This window comes from Rhea americana, unplaced genomic scaffold, assembly GCF_003343005.1.
Source record: "Rhea americana isolate MKP2758 unplaced genomic scaffold, rheAme1 scaffold_202, whole genome shotgun sequence".
NCBI lineage: Eukaryota > Metazoa > Chordata > Aves > Rheiformes > Rheidae > Rhea > Rhea americana.
In genome coordinates this window covers 1169465-1190012 of record NW_028186173.1, presented here as the reverse complement: position 1 = coordinate 1190012, position 20548 = coordinate 1169465, and the positions used below count along the sequence as shown (strand labels likewise).

At 38.2% G+C, this 20548-nt stretch overlaps 1 protein-coding gene across 1 annotated transcript in view; it reads left to right on the top strand.

Moving 5' to 3' along the window:
- RSRC1 (arginine and serine rich coiled-coil 1) overlaps nt 1–20548 on the top strand; it is a 170381-nt gene that overhangs the window by 36276 nt on the left and 113557 nt on the right. Inside the window, exon 5 of the mRNA XM_085304060.1 lies at nt 6601–6777. Within this exon, the coding sequence (XP_085160186.1) occupies nt 6601–6777 (177 nt within the window). The remainder of the gene's footprint in view (nt 1–6600; nt 6778–20548) is intronic.

Genomic DNA, 20548 nt, shown 5'->3' with positions numbered 1-20548 from the left:
TTAGGGATACCGAGTGATGCCAAGCATCTGTGTGTTCTGTAACTTAGACATGAAAAGCAGATTGGAAAGTAATAGCTTTTCACAGAATTTTGGTAACATATGGGCTTATCTGGATCTAAGAACTCTTTGAAGATCTTTGAACTTGACTAAATGACTTAACCTTTGGCATGGTGGGTGGGTGTCTCGTGTGCTGGTTTGGGGGAAGGGGTTTGTGTGCTGGCAGTCGCCTCTCCAGCTTGATTTTTTTTTTTCCCCTTCCAGTAGTTCTGTAATTTGAACACTTCGGGACTTGCTCTGGTACTAATAATTGGGATTTTTAAAAATTTTTTCTACAGTACTAAAATAAAAAACCTTTATTCTCTACTGGATCTTTGGGCTTTTATACTTGGTTTTCTGAAGACTTCTTGGCTCAGATCACTTGTTATAGCTCTGTTTTATAAAGTTTGATCTTTATTTACTGCTCTGTATATATCATAGTATATGTTAATAGTAATTTATAGTAAGATACAGGTGAACTTCGTTATGCTACGAATTGAAAAGTAGAGCAACTTGTTATATACAGAGTAGCAAATTTATTATGCTTTAATTTTCACTTTGTGAAATAATTTTTTATTTTCCACTCTCAAGAGCCTATTGAGTATGTTGTTGGATTGAATATAGAAGTTGTGGAAGTATGTATAAAGCATATATATTTTTGAGTTTTTTTAGGACTTTGGGCTTTTAGGCAAAGAGAGAAGACAGCGATTGTATTAAAATGGTGATGTCCCCTAGAAGGAAGCTACGGGGCGTAAGCGCAGCTTTTCAGCACGCTGGGAGAGTGTGGCACTGCGCAGGGCGCTGCTGGGGGCCCTTAGTTCGAGGCCATCCCTTCCTCTTCTGCCTCTGAGAGTCTGTCCCGTGAACCCAGCCAGGCTGCCTGGGGATGATGATCCTCAGTTTGCAATGTATTTTAGGCAATATGATGCATCGTTTTTCCTGAAGGTCTGTATCTTAATTTTTTAATTATCTGTGGTCATAGTGTAGTGAAAGGTCGATAGCCTTGTACCCGCACTTGTCAATGCATGATTTAGATGCTGAGGTTTCATCTTTCAAATTCTGCAGCTGGTGCAGAAAAATGGATGTTAGAAAATGAATGTTAGGTTTTTCCTTAAAAGGAAGAGAGGGAGAAGAAACAGCATAAAAATAAGATAGCAAAAGTTATATACATTGCAAAGTCCAAGACTGGAAGCTTCAAGTGTTCCAAATTTGCTTTCAAATATTAAAGCCAAATTTTGTCTTGATGTCTCCAGGATGATAGGTGTTAATGTTGTCACTTRCTCTCGCCCAGTGGTTTCAGCCAAGATCAGGTTAAACAGGGAATGATGGCTTCTTCATTCAGTGATCCTGTTATCACTTGTTTGAACCTTGCATTTGGTGTTGCAGAATTACACCTGAGTTATATTAATAGATTAATTTAAATAGCCTGGGATATAAGAGGTTGGGGCCTCCCTTACGGTTGGAGGAAAATTAGGTGGGTTTTGGGTAGGGAAATTTTTAGTGGTAGGTTTGCATCAGGAGTGCTTACCAGTGCAATAAAAACCCAGGAGGAGTATAATTTTTGCCTATGTACATACATAGCATGTGTATACATACATCCTCTTGTATGTATGTTTTGGTAGAATAACCAGCAGGTACTACAGTGTTGTCGTGTCGTGTCTGTGCCCCCCACCCCCCCAAAAAAAAAGAGCTTTTTTTTTTTTTTAATATATCAAATATGATGGTGGTAAAGGACAGAACAGATTTTGTCTTTAGGATTTAGGTGGAAGACGATGCTTTCAAGTACATTGTTTAAGCCTCTTTTACCCAAGAAATACTCTTTGCAGGAGTTTTATCCAAGTAGTGACCAGACTTGGTTAAATTCTGCTTTTGATAGCCAAATGACTAACAGCTAAGAAGTGGTTCAACTGGACTTAATCTGTGATTATTTTACATTAAAACAGTCCTGGATTATGTAACCAGTGAGGTTATGTGCTGCAGGGGCCAAACCTGGAACATTTTCCTGGCTTGTGTGTATATGCAACGTGAGCTGGCAAATCAGACTTTGAGAAACTGAGCTTGCCTACTGGCAGTACCGGAGCACGGAAAAAATGGTGGTCTTYGCTGTGTAAGGAATATGCTGGCACTGAAACTGTGTGGTTTCCTCCTTTGTATTTTTAAAATATTTTTGTGTTATTTCTTTGCTTTCTGAATATGTATTTCTGGCCTGTCAGTGTATGACTTGATTACCTTTCTYTTGTTGCTATGAATTTAATCTCCTCAGCTTCATTTATTTAAAGATTTTGTAACTCTGATGGATTGATAAACTTATACTCTCTTTCCTATTTATAGTGTTTGACTTTCTGCTTATTTTTAGTTTCTTTAAAGATAATGTCTTTTTCTTGAATGATAAAGTGAGTCTTCCTTCATTTTTTTGGTCAGGCCCTCCTTAAGCTTTTAAGACTGGAGAGAAAGAAGCCTTAATTCATATTTTGTATTTAGATGACTGCGGGGAAAACCAGTTTGTAGGCAAAAATCATTGCCTTTTTATTTTCCTAAGTGTTTTAAAGTTCCCACTTGTCCCTTTGAGACTTGCACTATAGAGTTCCCCTGTATTTCAGAGCTTTTCAATTTTTTCATGACCTAAAGAGGCATGGATTCACGCATCCYAGCAATAAGTGATGTAGTGTTCTCTCTTAATTTCAGTATAATTGTGGCTTTTGATTTAATCATTGCTAATCATCGTTTCCTGTGGCACTTCATAGAGACTGGGAGCTCTCTTAAGAGGTGCTGTAGCAAAGATCAAGAAGATTGTACTCTTATTGCTTAAGCTCAGCAGTTCTTAGCTTATGGCTGCCTCCCTCTTAATTCTAGTCCAGTTTTAGAATTATTGCTGGCAGAACTTATTTTATCATGTAAAATGCAATTGTTTTAGAGGTTTATATTGCAAAGACTTTTCTGCCATCTTGCATCTGTTATCTTTAAATATTTAGTCTCTGTGCTTTCTTTATTTCCACAATATGTGGTAGAACTATATAATGCACCTCAATTCTTGATATACTGCACTAGGGTGTTCTTTAGTTAAGGAAATATCTTTAAGAATTGACATGCCTTTTTTTCTTATGTGTGAGAAGTCTTGTAAGATTTTTATTCCCCCCCCCCAGACTAACAGGAAACTAGAGTTTGAGATTCAGTTTAAATTTATTAATAAAATTGTATGTTGTGGTTGCCCAGTGGCTTTTATTAACCTCTCTCTTTCAGAATCCATTCACATAACTGAACTGAACTATAAGAAAAGATAAACATTTGCAAAAACAATCCTTACTGTACAGCATTGGAAGCACAATAATTTACCCGAAGTATGATAATCAGCAATAGAACGCGAGTTTCACTAGTGTTCAGAACACTAATGGGCCATTAGTGTTAGGCTCTTCCTTTCTTCTTTTCCTCAATTTTCCTCATTCACTTCATTTCTRTTCATTCTTTCTTAGTGCTATGACTGAAGTTAGTACATCTTTTGGTATTTTCAGAGTTGTTATAGTTAATATGTGCATTATAAATGTTGTTTGTAATCAATAAAGTAAGCAATTGCTTGCAATGTTAATTGTATTTGGGAGGGCTGTAGCTTTGGAGCATTCGAGCAAAAGTAACGGAAAATAAGTAATTTACAAAGAGCTTTGGACAGCGATAGAAAATCCAGGAAAAAAAATCGTATTTGGAGAGAGATATTCTAATATTTCTGTGTCCCTTAGCATTCTTGTTTTGACTGTCCTGTCCTGAGCTAACAAACGTTGCCTAAATCTTAAGCACTAGAGAGCAAATGTATGTGTTAGACTCTGCTGGAGTTGCAGCAAGGTACACTAGATCCAATTTGCCATCATTTCTGCACTGTTTCCTTTGGAGATCTGCTAAAATAGCGCATTGCAGTCAGCTTAGATTAGGAGGCTTGGGGTCTGCAACCCAGGAAGGCAGCCAGACTCCCTTCCTGCCTTGCCCTGGCGCGCAGTSGTGCGTATGCCCACAGTACTCCTGGGCTAGCAAGTCCAGCACGACGTAGGTGCCTCTGCACGAAGCCAGCCCTGGAGCGCCTGCGCCCATGCTGTCGGCTCGCCTGCAGTCCACATCAACTCTCCTGTCGCCGAAGGATCAACTGAACAAGTGTGTCCTGCAGGGACGATGTCCGTAGAGTATGGCTTAATTTTTTTTTTTTTTTTTTTTTTTTTTTTTTTTTTTTTTGGTGGAGACTCTCACTGTAATGTGCATTGGTAGTCATCTGCCTGCTTCACCTGTGTGACTGGCACAGGGAACACAAGCTGTACCAACTGTGTTTTATAATTACAAAACTCAAAGGGTAAACAATGCTTATTAATCACTCTAGGTTAATGAGTTTTATAATTGCAAATGTGAGAAAAGCAACAACTTCTGTAAGGAAAGCGTTTATCAGTTTGTTTCTTAATGCTGTTACAAATATACAATTGCTAATTTGAGAGAGCAAATTTTTTTGTTTTTTTTTAAATGCTGTCTTGCATATAAATTATACCTACAGTTTCTTCTACTTAGACATTGAACAAACGGAAATCTAGCACTTGGGCATCCACCTGGTCTAAATTGAATTTGCTGTTGTTTGAAATTGCAAACTGTAGATCTGAAAGAAGAAATTCAAATTTGGGCTCAGAAAGTAAGCTTAGATTCCTCAGTTATTTCTATTTGAAGGGCTGCATGCTTACATAGGAGAACCCTTTCTTAAATAAAGGCAATCTCTTGTTCAGTGACTAAGCAATTTTAAAATGGACTGGAGTTTGCTCTCTCAAATTAAAAATTGCAYATTTTTAATAGCAACTTTAAACTGGACTGGAGAGAGCACTGAAGAAGATGCTGAAGGAGAATAGTCTTGTGTTGTCATTTATTAATGCTTCTGATAGAGTTCTCCAAAATCATGGCTACCTTCCAAAGTGTGACTATCCACAAGGAGGTGACCTCTAAATCTGTGCTTGTCTTAGTGTGATGCTTAAAAACTCAATGTCTTTGTACCAGCTCGTGTTCAGAATACTCTTTTAGATCAAAACTTGCTTTCTCYGCCTGCGAACTAAAGAATGGATGGATTCCTTTTTATTTGTGGTGACATAATAAAAATCCATTTTGAGACAGAAAATGTTCTATAGTTAATAATATACCAGTTACTTAAGTGGTAATATGATCCATTGTGTTAGCGCTAATACTGTGACCGATAATAGGAGATATTGTGTTGCAAGAGATGCCATCTGCTGAATGAAACGTAAAACTGAGGTTCTGACCTCCAGTGCTAGCCTAAAAGGCTCAATAGCAAGAATAGGTATGTTAACCTCAGTATGCTGGACAAATTCCAGATTTAATAACAACATTCTTCCTAAACTTAATTTATAGCTTCATCTGGATGCGCTATTCTTTTCTGCTTATTCTATTTTTGAGCTTTATTAAACAGTTATTGCTTTTTAAATTGAGTGATCTTTYGTATATGAGTTTGCTTTACAGGCTTTTGGAGTTTTGCAGTCCAAGAGGTGCTAAATAATTTTTTTTACTGTTTTTTTAAAAAAACACACTCTAAAACCCTCTTAGAACTTAATGAAACTTTTCGATGAGGTGCTGTCAGAACTTCCATGAGGCTGTGCATCATAATAGGAACTAATGGAAACCTGAATTGCTGTTTTCTTAAATGTGCACTGTCTATAGCTGCTTTTTAATGTCTATAGCTGCATCTTTAATGATGGTACATGATAATAAATTAAAATTTAAAAAATTGAAAAGAAGTATGGGGATCATGAAAGAACTTCTGGATGCATATGTGAACAGTCATATAATGATACTACTTGATCTTTTTTTGTTCAGGTATACCAGTAACAGCATACATTTATTACAGAGGAATAGAAAATGTGTTTGAGAACAGAGTATCCTGTAGCCATATAGGAACTTGTAACCGTGAACCAAAGGGCTATATGTGCACAAACCCTTGCACTTGTATGCAGTTTCTTGCATGATTGGAGCCTATGCTCGTAGAGTTAGATTACTTACGGGCTTTCTGCAAAGCATGTTTCTAGCCTGAATTTGATATTAAGAAATCTTACGTAGTTGCTAGTTTTGTGAGCTAAAGCTAGAGTTTTGGACATGTGACTTCAGTCATTTTTTTTTAACTTTTTTTGCTGGCATGTGATCACTTTTATTAATCTATTTAATATACAGTTACACATATCTGGTAACATTAATTATTTGACAAGTTCAATTGAATAGATCTTAAGAATTTTAAGTTAATGTTCAAGAAAGAATTCTCCAGTAGCTGTAATGATTACTGTATTAATAACTATTTTGTAAGTACTGTAAAGTGTGGTTTAATTAGTTTTGTATTATTTCTGCAGAGGAAGCAAATTTTGAATTCAGCAATACTTTTGTTCATTTTTCTTTTGATGAATGGGTATTTTTTGTTTAAAAATACTAAATTACTAAATTTGAAGAATTTGTTTTCAAAATAGTTGGACTATGTAAGAAATCTAAATATGATGACAGTGGAAAAATGTGTGATTGCTAAATTTTAATACTATGGATTTTGTGTAGATCACGATCGAGACCTCGTCAACGTTCTCATAGCCGAAGTAGTGAAAGATCCGGTCATAGGAGAACTCATAGCGGGTCTCGTGAAAGAGAACGGCGTAAAGGCAGAGAGAAAGACAAAGTAAGAGAGAAAGAGAAAGGCAAAGGAAAAGAGAAGGAGATATATGGCGCAAAGCTTGGGTAAGTSAAATGATAAATAATATATCTATAATAAAATCAGGGAATGATCTAGTGTTCTACTTTTCTGGTAATTGAYTGCTTTATAGTACCTGATACGTTGTATAAAATTAATGGAATTATTTAAAATTTTTGAATCACCTGATTCTTAGTATTTTTAAATCTTGGAATCTGGCATTCCAGTAAAGTAAATAATGGCTTAATTTGCTATTCTTTTTTTCCCCCTTGCTTTGCAAATTTTTCTTCAGTTGATTAGAATAATTCATTTTCTAAATCATAGTAACTACTTTTTAAGGAAAATGTGAGACCTACTGGGAGGTAAGAATATAACTTCCTATGAAGGGATTGTTTTCACTGTGTTTTTTTTTTTTTTTTTTTTTTCCCTCCCATTTCTGCATTGACGGAAGTTTCTATCTGGCTTTTTTTGTGGCTCAAAATTTAGCTATTAGAAGTACTTGCTATGAGGGAATGATGGACTACCTTTCAAAACATACTGTCAGCCTAATTTTTGCTTGAAATGACTTGAATTGTTGATGGTAGTTCTGCAGATTTCTGAAAAGACAGTTTATGTAATAACCTTGGCTTTATACATGTTGATCTCCTGCAATCTTTACTGTGTTGTTCAGCTTTTCCATATTTATGTGATTGGCTTCAAAAGGGAAAAGGCACTGATGTATTGAATATTCTTCATGAATTACCTATTGATTGATTCCCACTGAAGTGTTTAATGGGAATACCTGAAGTAGCATCCTCCACCTGTGCTCATGGCAGTGTCTCAATTGCTTTCTTGGTTATGTGTCTCTGGCTATATTCGCTGCTTAGTTCCTGAGCTTTTATTACTTACCTCTCTGGTTTTAGTGTTGATTATGTAGATCTTAAGGATTAGCTGTTTATGTGTGTTTTCTTATTTGTAGTACATTACTTAAACTGCTTGGAACTTCTAGGGTAATGTCTTCCATTCAAGTTAAGAGATTTTTTTTTCCCTTTTTAGTAAACCACATGGAATATTTGCGTGTTCTTGTTGCTGATGTTTACATTGAATACTACTGATTGCTTAAAACAGAATCTTTGAGATGTTTGCAGTATGTCTGATAAGTCATAAATGAGATACCTGTTGCCTGTTTAGCTGGAACTTGAAKATTTTGATATTTCTGGAAGACTTGAGGAGAAGCATGAATGTACAGCCAAAATTATTTTTTTTATTGAAGTAGTTTCTAGTGCTCTGAACAGGGAAYGAATCCATACTGAGCACATAATGTTTGGTGTGTGTGAGTTTTTCTGGACTTTGTATAGAAGCACATCTTAAATCATGCTGGAATATATTGTGGTGTTTTATTAGCATACTGCCGAACTTTATGCCCTTTTATAGTAAGGATCAATATTAAATCGCTGTAGGAAGAACTTGGAAGTGCCCAGATTTTTTTGGAAGCAAGCAATTTATTTACCTTTATATTTTGGTAAGTTAAAAAATTGCTTTTGCTAAATCTGAAAGCCAAATGCCCTGTCTGGGTCATTTCCAAGGTAGTTAGGACAAAGAGTGCGAATGATAATAGCAGCGTTTGATGATGTCGGTGCGTTTTCCGTGGAGCCAGGTACGGGCTGGTAGGCTTTGCCACCGGGGCTCGTTCTTGAAGCGTTATAAGGCCACAAAATGAAATATGCCCAGAATGATGTTGATACAATCTGTGCTTCATAAGCTTTTCTGAGGGGGATGTGTTTTTCAGTTTAATCAAAGAGTGATCAAAGTATATCTGTACAGAGAATATGGATCTGAGAAGCTTCTCCCTCTTACAGTTATTTGTCATTCTGAGGATTTAGACTGTATCAGCATCATGTTACTGGTTGTTAAGGGCTTTGGAAAGCAACGCATTTGAATGCTTAGAGAAGACAGAGCTCTTTGATGCAGTTGCTATTTGATTCTGAGGTTCTCAATATAAATGTGATTTGTAGTTCAATATTGATGTAATATTAACTACACAATTAAGGGTCTACTGAGTGTTTTGTTCTCGTCCCAAGTAAGAGTAAAGTAGTAACTTCCTGTTTTCCTTCCTAAACGCATGTGTGTGTAGGAACAAAGAGTTAGAGTGTGGTTTTTCTTTGCCTTGTGTATGCTCTAGGAAAATAAGGCCAAGTCAGATGTTTTATAGTTGTGTTTTTGTATGGGGCTTCCTCAAAACTCCTAAGTTCTCAGCTTCTTTCATCTCTATCACTTATTTATTTACCTATTTATTTATTTATTTTCTTCTTGGGTAAAAAGCATGAGAAAGAGGAGACCTTCTTGGCCAAGGAAGCTCAGCTGTCCTCCCTTGTTTGTTGATGCGTGGAAAGGAGGGTCACACAACGCAAACTGAGTGAGCTTTTGGCTTTATAGTGTATTGGCCTCTGGCGTGTTTTTTTCTTTGTTTTTTGTAGCAGCAGTGAGATYGGGTTGTGTGCTGCTTCTGCCTCAGTGTTAGTTTCTAAGGTAAACACCAAGAGACAAGATTTTTGTTTTCCAGCAGCTCTAAAGCTGGTGGTTGCTCGCTGTGGTCTGCAGAAGGCAGCAAGGTGATTAGTTTTGTTGGTTTTTTTTTGTTTTTGTTTGTTTTTTTTTTTGAGGGTATATACTACAATTTAGAAGGTTTTTTTACGTGTGTTGTAGTGCTGTCAGCTGTCCTGTAGTAGTTGTGGCTACAAATATGACTCTTGCAGTGGCTRCAGCTCTAGTAACGGAGTGTCGTAGCAGATGCTGTGGTGCTGCTAGCCTGCTTCGGCGCCCGCTGCTCGAGTGGGCCACGGCCGCTGGTGCCGGGCCGCGTCGCGTCGCCCTGGCCGCGGGAGCGAGCGCACAGAGAGCCTCTGCTTCYAGACGCTGCGGTTTGTTTTGGTTCAAGCGGGACCTCGTTTGGACAGGGAGAAAAGAGGTTGGTTTAGGGGGTGTTCCTGTTGGTTTGGGGTGGAGACTTGTTCTGGTGTTTTTTCTGGCCTAGTCTGTTGTAACGAACCCAGCTCTAATGCTGGTCTTCTCAACCCTTCCTTCAAAATTTTGTCCTTGAAATGTGGGGGAGAAAGTCTAAATTGATACTCAAAATGGTTTTCAGGTGGACATCTGGATGTGACATTTTGAGAGAAGTTAGTTGTAGATCCCACTCTCCAAATGAATGAACTTGCTGTCTAGATCAGCAGTGGAAGTAAGATCATTCTGCAGAGCCTTTCTGGAGACTCTTAACAGCAGGGTATCCATAGCGGGGGAAAAAAATAAACCTTCGACCGCCAGAGCTGGCGTAAAGTCTCATACTTACTTTATATAAAGAAAAATCAAGGGCCAGAGCTAGTTCTCAGTTTATATTCCTAAATGTTTGGAATGTATTTATTGAAAACTACTTTAAAGTCAAAATGAAGAGCACCCTGAAGCTGAATTGTCAGAAGACAGAATGTAAATTATCAATGCTGGTTGACTCTCTGGCTTCAACTTCACATGAAAGAAAGTGCTTCAACTTCACATAAAAGAAAGCGTGAGGGATCAAAGTCCCTCACTTTCCTGGTACAAGAATGTTGTTCAGTGGCTGCAGCTCTCGTGCAGTGACTGAGATAGCTATATTGGGAGAATTAGAGTGTAGACTCATCTGTGAAAAGTCAACACTTATTATGGGGGATTTATGTCTTTGTTACCGCTTACCAAAAGCGTATGAAAGGAGGAGGAGGATCGTATTGTGAAGATGCCCTTTGTATGCTGTGCTCTGAGAGAATTACATTTTGACACCATGAATCAAGGTGCTTGGGAGAGCATAGGTACTTTTTATTACCCGCTGTCAAGAAGGAATTAAATTTCACTTGCAAGGCAGAAGGCGCCAAAACCATCGCCACTTGATCAGAACTCAGCAGAATAACTGTATTCCTATATATTCAGAAAGTCTGGTAAGTAAAAGTTTTAGGAGAACACGGATGGTAAGGAGTGGGAACCAAACCTCAAGAGCCTTAGAACACTTACTAGATTTGGAATATTTTCCTACTCTAGCCTATATGCGATCTGGTATAAATACATATATATCTTCCCCCTGCTCCCCTAAATCTTCTCATTCCTTCTGGTCTTTAAAATGAGACCACAGAAATGAGTGAGGCACCAAAGCTTCAGTTAAACAGTCTTCGCTGCTTTAGTCTCTATTTGTAGTATATGTATTTTTATGCTTGAATGTTGGGCTTATTCTTCAAAGAAAAAATAAATTTTTCCAAGAATATGGATTAGCTGAAAAAAAGAATTTAKTCATTAAATCAACATAACTAATAAATTATTATTAATAATATTAATAAAATAATATCATAACATTCCCCCTCTGTTCATGGGCTTGTCAACATGTGGTTGTCTGATATAACTAATATATGTTTGGGTCTTAACTGAAGCGGATGATCAAAATGCAATTTTCCCACTAATTAAAGAGTAAATGTTTTCTATTTGTCTATGGCTCATGCAAACTGTAATGCTAACTTGCTTTTCTGTGCTTGAATTATAAACGTTTTGAGATGAAGGGGGAAAGGCGTCTGTTTTTGTTTTTAGCTCAGAGCAGCTTTAAATTCTTTAAAAGTAGATACTTTCTTCACCATAAAAATCTCAGGAGAGATTTCAAGAGAAAAACCTTACCCCACTGTCATCCGGTGTCAAGCTTCTTGGCGTTCTCCATTTCAGGGAAGATTCTTTGGGGCTGAGCACTGAACTTCTTGAACGTTGGATGAACGTCAGCTATTTCATGGAGACAGGCTGTATTATAGTCATAGCAAAACAGCTGAAATCTTTTGTTCTTACAATCTGAAATGTTTTAAGGGATATACTATTTGTTCAGCCATTATGGAGAGAGATTGTGGTAACAGCTGCTTTGAATTTAGGTTGGGAAGCTCATTTGCAGCATCTGACAGTACTTGGTGGGGGAAAAAAGTATAAATATTGAGTTAAGAGTGGTCTCAAGCTTTGGAATAGTTTTGTACTCATTTAAAAGGTAAGGCAATGCAAATTCAAAAAGCATTCCAAAAAGTGTACCAGGAATATTTATAAGCTGAAAGATTGTTTTTTGTTTATCAGGATTGTTTCATTTTCAGTGAAAAATCTTTGCAATGCAAAGCTGATGATGAGCAGGTAGGAAGAGATGTGCTTTACTCTTTATCCAAGTACTGTGATGCTACTTATTTTCCTTCCATTTTAAAGATGAGCTGAACTAATCAGTTTGCTTTTGTTATTTCTATCACTTTTGCCTCCTAATCTCATAATAGTTGTTTGAACGCTGTGGCTCTTTTTTTCTTGTTTTATAATTCTGCTGCAAAGCATGAGAGAAGGAACTTTATAGCCTGGAAGGATATAAAGAAATAAAAATCAATAAATGGTGTGACTTTTTCTGAATAACTGTTGCCAGCATTTCCAAAGTAAAAGCACTTGCTGGCCTTGCAGCCTTTTCTATTCATCCAGTTTCACAGGCCAAGTTTCAGATCATACTTCTCTGTTTATAATAACAATACTGTTCTCTGGTTATGACCTATGGCTGCAGTAGTGTTATTGCAAGCATTATTGTTTTGGACCGTTGCTTTATACAAGAACTCCCACCAATGCTTATATCTTGTAATTAGCACACAAATGGCTGGCTTTCCTTTTCTCATAACCATTTTAATGCAGGGTGCTGTTCTGAGTTCTGTTAGCACACCTTTAATTTTTATGGAACACACTACAGTACGTCTTCTGATATGTTGTAAAGTATTATAAATAAATCAAAACTGGAATTGATAAAATAAGGGCCAATATGCATTTTGTGATGCACTATCATTTTCTGTTAACTCTGCAAAATTTTATAATACGTAGCAGACATCTGGTGTCTAGTTCTTACCAGTAAGTTCTAGTCTAGTGATTTTCTTTTATTAAATTTTTGGGTTCTGAAAAAAGGAAAACTTCAGATTTTTTTTTTCTTCCTCTCCCCTCCCCTGCAGTGGTTTATCAGGTCCTATATTTTGCTGACCTATTTCCTATTTTTCTTCTGTCGGTTGCATTTTTCCCTCTTGTAAAAGCAAGTCTTATGTGACAGTACTCTGAGCCTAAATAAATAAAATAATAATAATAATAATAATAATAAATGTTGTTAGCTGTTTGGTAAAAACTGAGCTGCACTAAGTTCCAGAGATAAACATCTGTTTAAAAGTAACGTTGAAAAAACGTTTTTTATTGCAGAATCCTTTTTTGTTGCGGTAACCTCTATTCCAGCAAAACGGAGGAAGGAGGTGACAGTTGATTATCATTCAAGTTCTAATTTATTGATAGTACTGTATTTAGAAAAGATAAGTTACAGGTAAGCAGAACAACTTAATCCTGTATCTTCATGAGGTAGTTGGTACCTGAGCTCTGCGTGAAGCTTCCAGTTGGAAGAGGATTCAAGCTGCAATTCTCTCTGATGCTTCCAGGTGGCATCTCCAGATGRACTTAGGCTCATGTACCATTTTCCTCTTCAAGTGAACCAATATTAGCATGCTTTCTCTGACATTGTTATATGTATATGTAAGTTGTTTTGTCTGGGATTCCCTTGAATCAGACTAAGCTGATTTCCAGCTAATTGAAGAATATGATTTTTATTTTGTGCAGTTACAGGATAGTTTCTTGTTGCTGTATTTTAGACTGTTGGCACCTGCCACACAGGCTGCTTTCCTTCTTTTCCGCTCCCCATGACTTGTTTCAAGAAATGCTGGAGTTCCCTGGAACAATAGCCATCCTTTGCTTGTAAGGAACTAGAGCAACCCCCCCTTATTATGATTTCCACGTGGTGTCAATGGTCTTAGATCTATGGTCTTTCCCTCTTGTGTTTCTTTTGGTGTTGAAGCTTAATACARTGTTCCTGTTTGGAAGCTTTGTTCTTTGTATGGTGTCTGAATTACTAATACAGTATCAGCTACCACATTCCCAAGTCTTGGACACAAGTGACCTTTTAAAAATGCACTATGGACTGTTAAGTGGTTTTAAAAATGTTCTTAGGGCTGCTTATTTGACAAGTGTACTAGCACTCTGGTTTTGTTGTGTGTGCAATTAGTTTTTTTGGTTTTGTTTTTCAATACTTTAAGTGTGTCACTGTAATCACCTGTTCCTAATATGCGTTCTTGCTAAGGTGGTATTAAATCTGGGATTTTTTTTTTCTAAGATTTCTAAAAATACTATGCTATTTCTAGACTAAGCTGTTCCTGGGCTAATAGTGTAGTGGTTTGAATACACTAGGAGAACTTGATTAGTTGTAAACTCTTTTGGTTGTTCCGAAAACTGATTTCTTCTTGTTCATGAGCTTTGAACCTGCCTTTTTCCCCTCCTTCCCCCTGCCCTCAACTTTTCTCTTAAAGATTAGTGTGAACAACAAATAAGCAGACTCTTTTTCTGAACTTAAATATAGTTTGAGTTACTGTGCTATGGTGCAGTGTCTGGTCCTATTAAAACAGGAATTGAGGACTAGATCAGAGTGGCACGTGAAGCTTGCCTTGAAGTGCCTGGCGGCTTTGTTAGAGTGGCCTCATTGCTCGTGGAGATGGCCAAAGCTTGGTTTCCTGACCCAGGCTACGGAGTACTCTGGGCCGCGTGCGACATGCTTGTCACGTTCCACACGGTGGACCTGACGACTGCAAATCATGTCTAGCAGGCTGCTGCAAAGCATCAGTTGCTAACGGATTTCTTCCATTGCGTTCCTAAATCCAGTGATTTACTTAAACACATAGTTAAACAGCTACAGTATTTTTGCACAGGAGTTCTGTGTCAAGCAACTACATTGGTCTTTTATTCATGGTTTTTAAATTCATTTGTTTTAAAAACAACTTGCATAAATGCTTTCATTGGCCTATATGGGCAGGCTATAGAGTTTTGATGTTTAAAGTCTCTGCTAGTTTGAAATACGCAAGTTCTGGAATTCTGTGGGACGCAAGTTTATTAAGGGTCGTGGTTCATTGCTGAGCAGCAGAACAAAAGTGCTGAAAACTTGCTAGCTTTGAATAGCTTTTCTTTCTTTTGGTTTCAACCTAGCTTTCATAGTAGCAGAACTTTGGTTTATTCTTTACAGTGTTTTTGATCACCCATACACCCATTTCTAATGGAGTAATTAGGAGTAGCTTCTCAGTTGTTAAGAGGGAAAAAGTGTTGTGCCATTAATCAAACCAGACCACCATTTTAATTTCTGATACTTAATAAGGTTATCCATACATCTTTGCATTAGTGAGTTCACAGCTTCTTAAACACTTTGACAGATACCATAGAGCTGAAAAGCCTGTTTTCAAAATGCACAATTCATTTTCCTTTTAATCCTGTGTTTCAGTTCTTTAAATGTTTTCTGAGATCTTTCTGTGTTGGGACCCCTTTTTGGTAGCATTTAACCAAAACACTTGCGCAGTTTTATTTTCCATGTTCAGGCCTGGCAGGGCTCCAGCAGTGTCTGTTGACTGTACTTGGGTGATAAATGCCTGTTGATAAGCTTTCCAGTGCTTGGCAAAAGACATTAGAAGTAAATTGGGAATATTGGACTTTTCAGAGTTTGACAGCAGTCAGAYGCTCTTGGAGCCTGTCGTATTTTTCCTTACCTCTTACTGCTTTATGCAGTAGAAAGCCATTTATGCTAATTTTCTCTTATTTGCATATAGGTTATAGAGTTGTGTGGCGCAAAGCGTGCTCAGAACTCCTTTTAAGCGTCTGCTTAGATCAAAGCAGGACTGTGTGATAGCTGTTGTCTGACACCAAGCTGTGTGGTGTTGTTTTCATTAAACATTTATCATACTTCCAATGTGACAGCAGGCAACTTTGTGCTTGGKTAACATGTTTTCATGCAAAATTTATTGAAAAAGACGAGACGTTGTAAAGACATCTTGTTGCCTTTCACCAGTGGCGAAGGGTAAATGTTTGATTGAGAGGAAGGATGCCTTTAGCACGATTTGGTGTTCATTAAATTGAAGAACTGTGAAACACTGTTTGTGTTTCATAACCAAATAAATATATCTAAAATTGTGGTTTATTTGGGGAGATTTTTACTTTGACAGTTCACATGTTCCTTTTTTCATTTTTCTTAATCTAGTTTTAACAATGGACTATTGTTCGTCYGTAACAATAGATATGGTTAGTATTTTTAAAACAAATGCTGATTTRATAGTAGGGACCACTACACTAATATTTAGGATAGTTCTATGCATATCAACATACATTCTTGCATGTTGATATGCCTAAAGAGTATTTACCATCAAAGTTAGGAATTATTAGGGTAGCTTTTACATTATAAAGCACAGATTTTTGACAAAATCTGAAAAGTAAGATGGTATATTTAATCAATAAAATGCTGCTTCAGAGTAAAACACTGTTGGTTATTCATATTAAGGAATACTTTGTTTTTCCAGTGATTTCTTGTTTGTTTGTTTTGAAGTGCTTCTGTTGTAAACTGTTTTCCCAGCCTGAAATCAGAGGATTTACCCSCGCCTTAATTAGAGAAAAAAGAAATGAAGTAAAAGTGCAGTCTTTGGTCCTCTGAGCTATACTCATTTAAAGAAGTTTGCTAGTRTGACACATCAGCGGCTGTGATTTAGCAAGAAGTTAACTTGTGTTACTCTTTAATCACTTTCAGCATTTCTAAAGCCAATATACTTTTACTTTCAAAAGGCACCGTAGTGCCTGCTTAAAAAACTCCCTCTGAACGAGYGCTCATCAGGAGCGTTGCCGGGAGGGTTCGGTAGCCCTCGCTTCGCAGGCACGCGGTAGCGCGGGAGAGTCGCCCGCTCTGGGTGCGGAGGGTGCAGCGGCATGGCACGGCACGACGCGGCACGGCACGCCGCGGCACGCCACCGGCCCCAGGCACGCCTTCCGCCCCCGCCGAACGGAGCGGGCAGCGCCGCGACCACCGTCGCTCTGCCCGGCCCTCGGCCTCCCGCTCGCGCTCTGCCCGGGGAGCTGCGGCGCCTCTCTGCGTGGGGCGCGCTTGGCCGTCCAGGCTGGCTGCTTCCTCCTGCAGAGCAGAGCTGACGACAAGCTTGACCTAGTGCGCGTTTGCTCCGAGGCGGAGAAGTCCGGGGGACCTCGAAGGGGTGGTGATTGTGATCGTTATTAATGCAGAGTGACTCTTGAGAAATAAATAGGTACAGACAGAAAAAAGTGGAACAGTTCTTTTTCACTTAGTGCTTKCTTACTTAGAGCTCTATGTAAGATGTTCTTAATAGAATATTTGATTTTTTTTTAAAAAAAGCTTTTTTTTTTTTCACTTCTGTTGAAAAATTGTCTCTTTGCAAGCCATTGATGSTAAATGATGGTAACTTTTTGGGGRGAGTAGAAACATGTTTCTGCCATTTCATTTAAATTTTTGTTCTGCCAGACTATTTTTCATGGATGWTGAAGGCAAGCTGAGATCAAAAGAATGATGCTGGCACAGTCTTTCACTTCATTGCTAACAACAAGGTGATAAGCGTATAGCCATTATATTTCCTATTATCCAGTATTTAACTATCTCCTTTTATTTCTTTTAATTCTTAAGTTAGGTAAAACTTCTGGAGACTGATAATTGTTTTCTGGCTGTCCAAATGTAAGAAGATWGTATATGCCTACAGTTTTCAGTTATTAGAAAATAGTTACAATGCWCGAGGAATCTGCAACTGCTATTTATTTTAGTGGTGAATAAAATGCGCTGTCAGTTAAACAAACAAACAAAAAGCTGAACAAGCAAACAAAAACCAACCTCCTCAAACTCTTTTCTTCTGTTTATAAGAGAGCTACGTTAAAATGTTTTTTACATTTTATATTAATACTTCTGTGTTCTTTTCAGAGACAAGATCTTCTCCCTAATTTGCTAGCATGACCCTAAAAAGCAGTATGCTAGCAGGGAAGAAGAGGAGATAGGATGTGGGTCTCCCAGTGTTAATACTGTTTCCAAGTGCCTTTAACAGGACATTACAGCCTGAATAACGTTGATATCTTAACTGTTCGGCTCAAAATTTTCTTAAACCTCTTTACTTAATCTACGAGTGATGTTGCGGTAGCCCTGGCAGCTTAACGCTGTAAGAGAGGTAGCGTTGGCTGGGAAAAAGAGAATCTTTTTATTAGACCAACTGGTGTAAGTGAGGAAAAAAGGGTCCTGCTTATGAGGATATGAAACCTTCGTGAGGCCTAACGCAGGCTCAGCAGGCATCAGACTGAATTCAGGTTGGGAGCAGTTCCCCTGGGTGCGACATAATTATGTTAAGCAGTTAGACAATTTGAAGAACTAGTAGCTTATCTCTTTCCATCCTGTCTGTTGCAACAAGAGGTGGCTCTCAAAATCTGTAAAATGTTAGTGTTTATCTGATCCAATTATGCACATGCTGGTTCCAAAACATAATCTCTGTAGTCGTTGGCCTAAGGTATTTGTGAGTTGAATCGTCTCTCTTCACTTACAGATGGGATTTTGTCACACTGCGACCGATTTTGTCACTCTAAGACCTTTTCTTTAAAATCTTTACATGACAAGATACATTTATCAAGTAGCAGAAACGTGCAAATGTAGATTGATGCTCAGAGAGCTACAGTGGCTATTTAATTTGCACTGCTCTGTCTCTCATTCATAACTTCTAAGTATTTGGATTGTCTGTAGAACTTATTTTAAAGAGACCTAGGAGCTACACGTTGTGAGAGTGTATTACATTTGTTTTTTATGTTGAAGTCTTAAACAGCAAAAATGGCACACTTTAAGTTTTAGTTTTAAAAAGAAGAAAGAAGAACTGCTTCTGGGCTGAAACCTTGCATACCATGTTTCAACCTTGGTCATGTTGTTGTTGAGTTATAAGCACTCAAAAGTAGGTTCTTGTAATAAAAATTATTTGCAGTGGAATGAATAGTAAAATACTCTGTTGAAAAATAATATACTCTGTGGCCATATTAAACAGTAATTTGTAGGAACTTTTTAAAAATCTGTTTAAAACTAGGGAGTGCGTTTTGAAAGCTGAAAGTAAACAATTTCAGTACTGTTTTGGAAGATAATTTAAGTATTTATATGAGAATTTTCTTTGTTCCTCTGTCGACTAGGTGGGGGAAAACTTTCCTTAATCCTGGTGTTTTTATTTTCAATGTCTGGACTAAATTATTCGAACTATAAAACAGTTACAGTCGCAGTGCTGAGAGGTTGTCATAATAAAGTTTGAARATGCCTGATAGTGCTTGCTAGTTACAGTAATTTACTTTTGTAGCTTCTTGAAGAATAGCAGATAATAGACTTCTAAAAACATATAATTATTTGACTCCCGTTATTTAATCTGGAGCATCTTTGACTGCCRGCCAGTTGCTCTGATTTCCTACCGAGTGAGCTTCCAGGGATCTTTGGTGTGCTGTCCAGGCAAGGGAGGTGTTTTTCCAGAGCAAATAGGAAACAAAATAATCCCCCCTTTTTATTTTTTAACTGGTTTTATCTTATTGAGGGCGTATTTTGGCTGTATTGGCGTGGCAGTAGTTTCTGAGCCCTCCGAGGAAGCCGCTGCGTGCCCGGGAGCAGCCTGTGCGCCCGKGCCGGGCCGGCGCCGGTGTCCTGCCGGGCCGTCCCCCTCCGGCAGCGCTGCCCGCGGCACCTCCTGGCGCTGCCCTGCGGCCCAGCGGCGCTGCYGGCTCTCCGGGCCGCTTCGCGCACTGCGAGCCTCGGCGCGAGGCGCACGGTGAAGGGAACGGCTCGTTGCTCAGGTTGTTATTTCTCACAGGGAAAAACAGCAAATATAAACTCCTTCCACCGAACGTGAGAAGAGGAGCAGGCACGAGAAGAGTTCAACCAGCTCGAGCACTGTACCCACTTACATTAATCTTTAAGTCAATTTTTTTCCACTCTACTCTCCTTCTGTCCATTGCTATTAGCAAGTGACTATGCAGTCTGCCAGCAACTTAAAACGCTAAATAGAAAGCAGGATATTTTACCACAACATACTTTGAGTTGTTTTAACTGCTGCCCTAAGCAGGGCTTACTAAAGTAATGTTACGCATAAGAAATTTTGTTTTATTTTTTGTTAACAATCTGACCATTGTGTTACTATTTTGCTTTCTTKCTTTGAAAAGATACCAGGTCTGAGTTCAAGAAATAAGAGCTAAAAGGGAGCAGTGCAGAGAAGGAAGAAGATGAGTAAATGTGACTGCTATTAAAACATGCAAACTTACCTCTTCCTGAAGTGTATTTCATGCTTATATAATGATTATTTAAAGAATGACTAAGTAATATAATTAATAACTCTTATAGTTTATGAACTTGGAAATTGAAGAGATTAGTAACCTCATCAGTTCCTGCTGGTTTTTGTCATCACTAAGTGRCTCCGTATACCCTGTCCATAGCTAAACTTCTGCAAAGAGTACATGAGGCTGAGGGTGATTCAACCTCATTATTGTTAACTTCTACTTAACTTTGCTTCCCTTTAAAAAAGGAAATTATTCAACCACAGGAAGCTCCGCCTGACCGTGAGGGGGAATTTCTTCCCTGTGAGAGTGAAGGAGCCCTGGACCAGGTTGCCCAGGGAGGTTGTGGAGTCTCCTTCTCTGGAGATCTTCAAGGCCTGCCTGGATGCAACCCTGTCTAACATGCTGTAGGTGACCCTGCTGAGCAGGGAGGTTGGACTAGATGATCTCCAGAGGTCCCTGCCAACCTTACCCATTCTATGATTCTTCCCAGTAAGAACAATCACTAGTTCCTATTTGTATTGTTTTATATTCTGAGCATTCGTTAAAAGAAAAATTGAAAACATAATTAAAATGAAAGCACAGTAGAATTTTAGCATGATCAAATGCTAACAAAATACAGCTGGCCAGCATGCTGGATTCAGA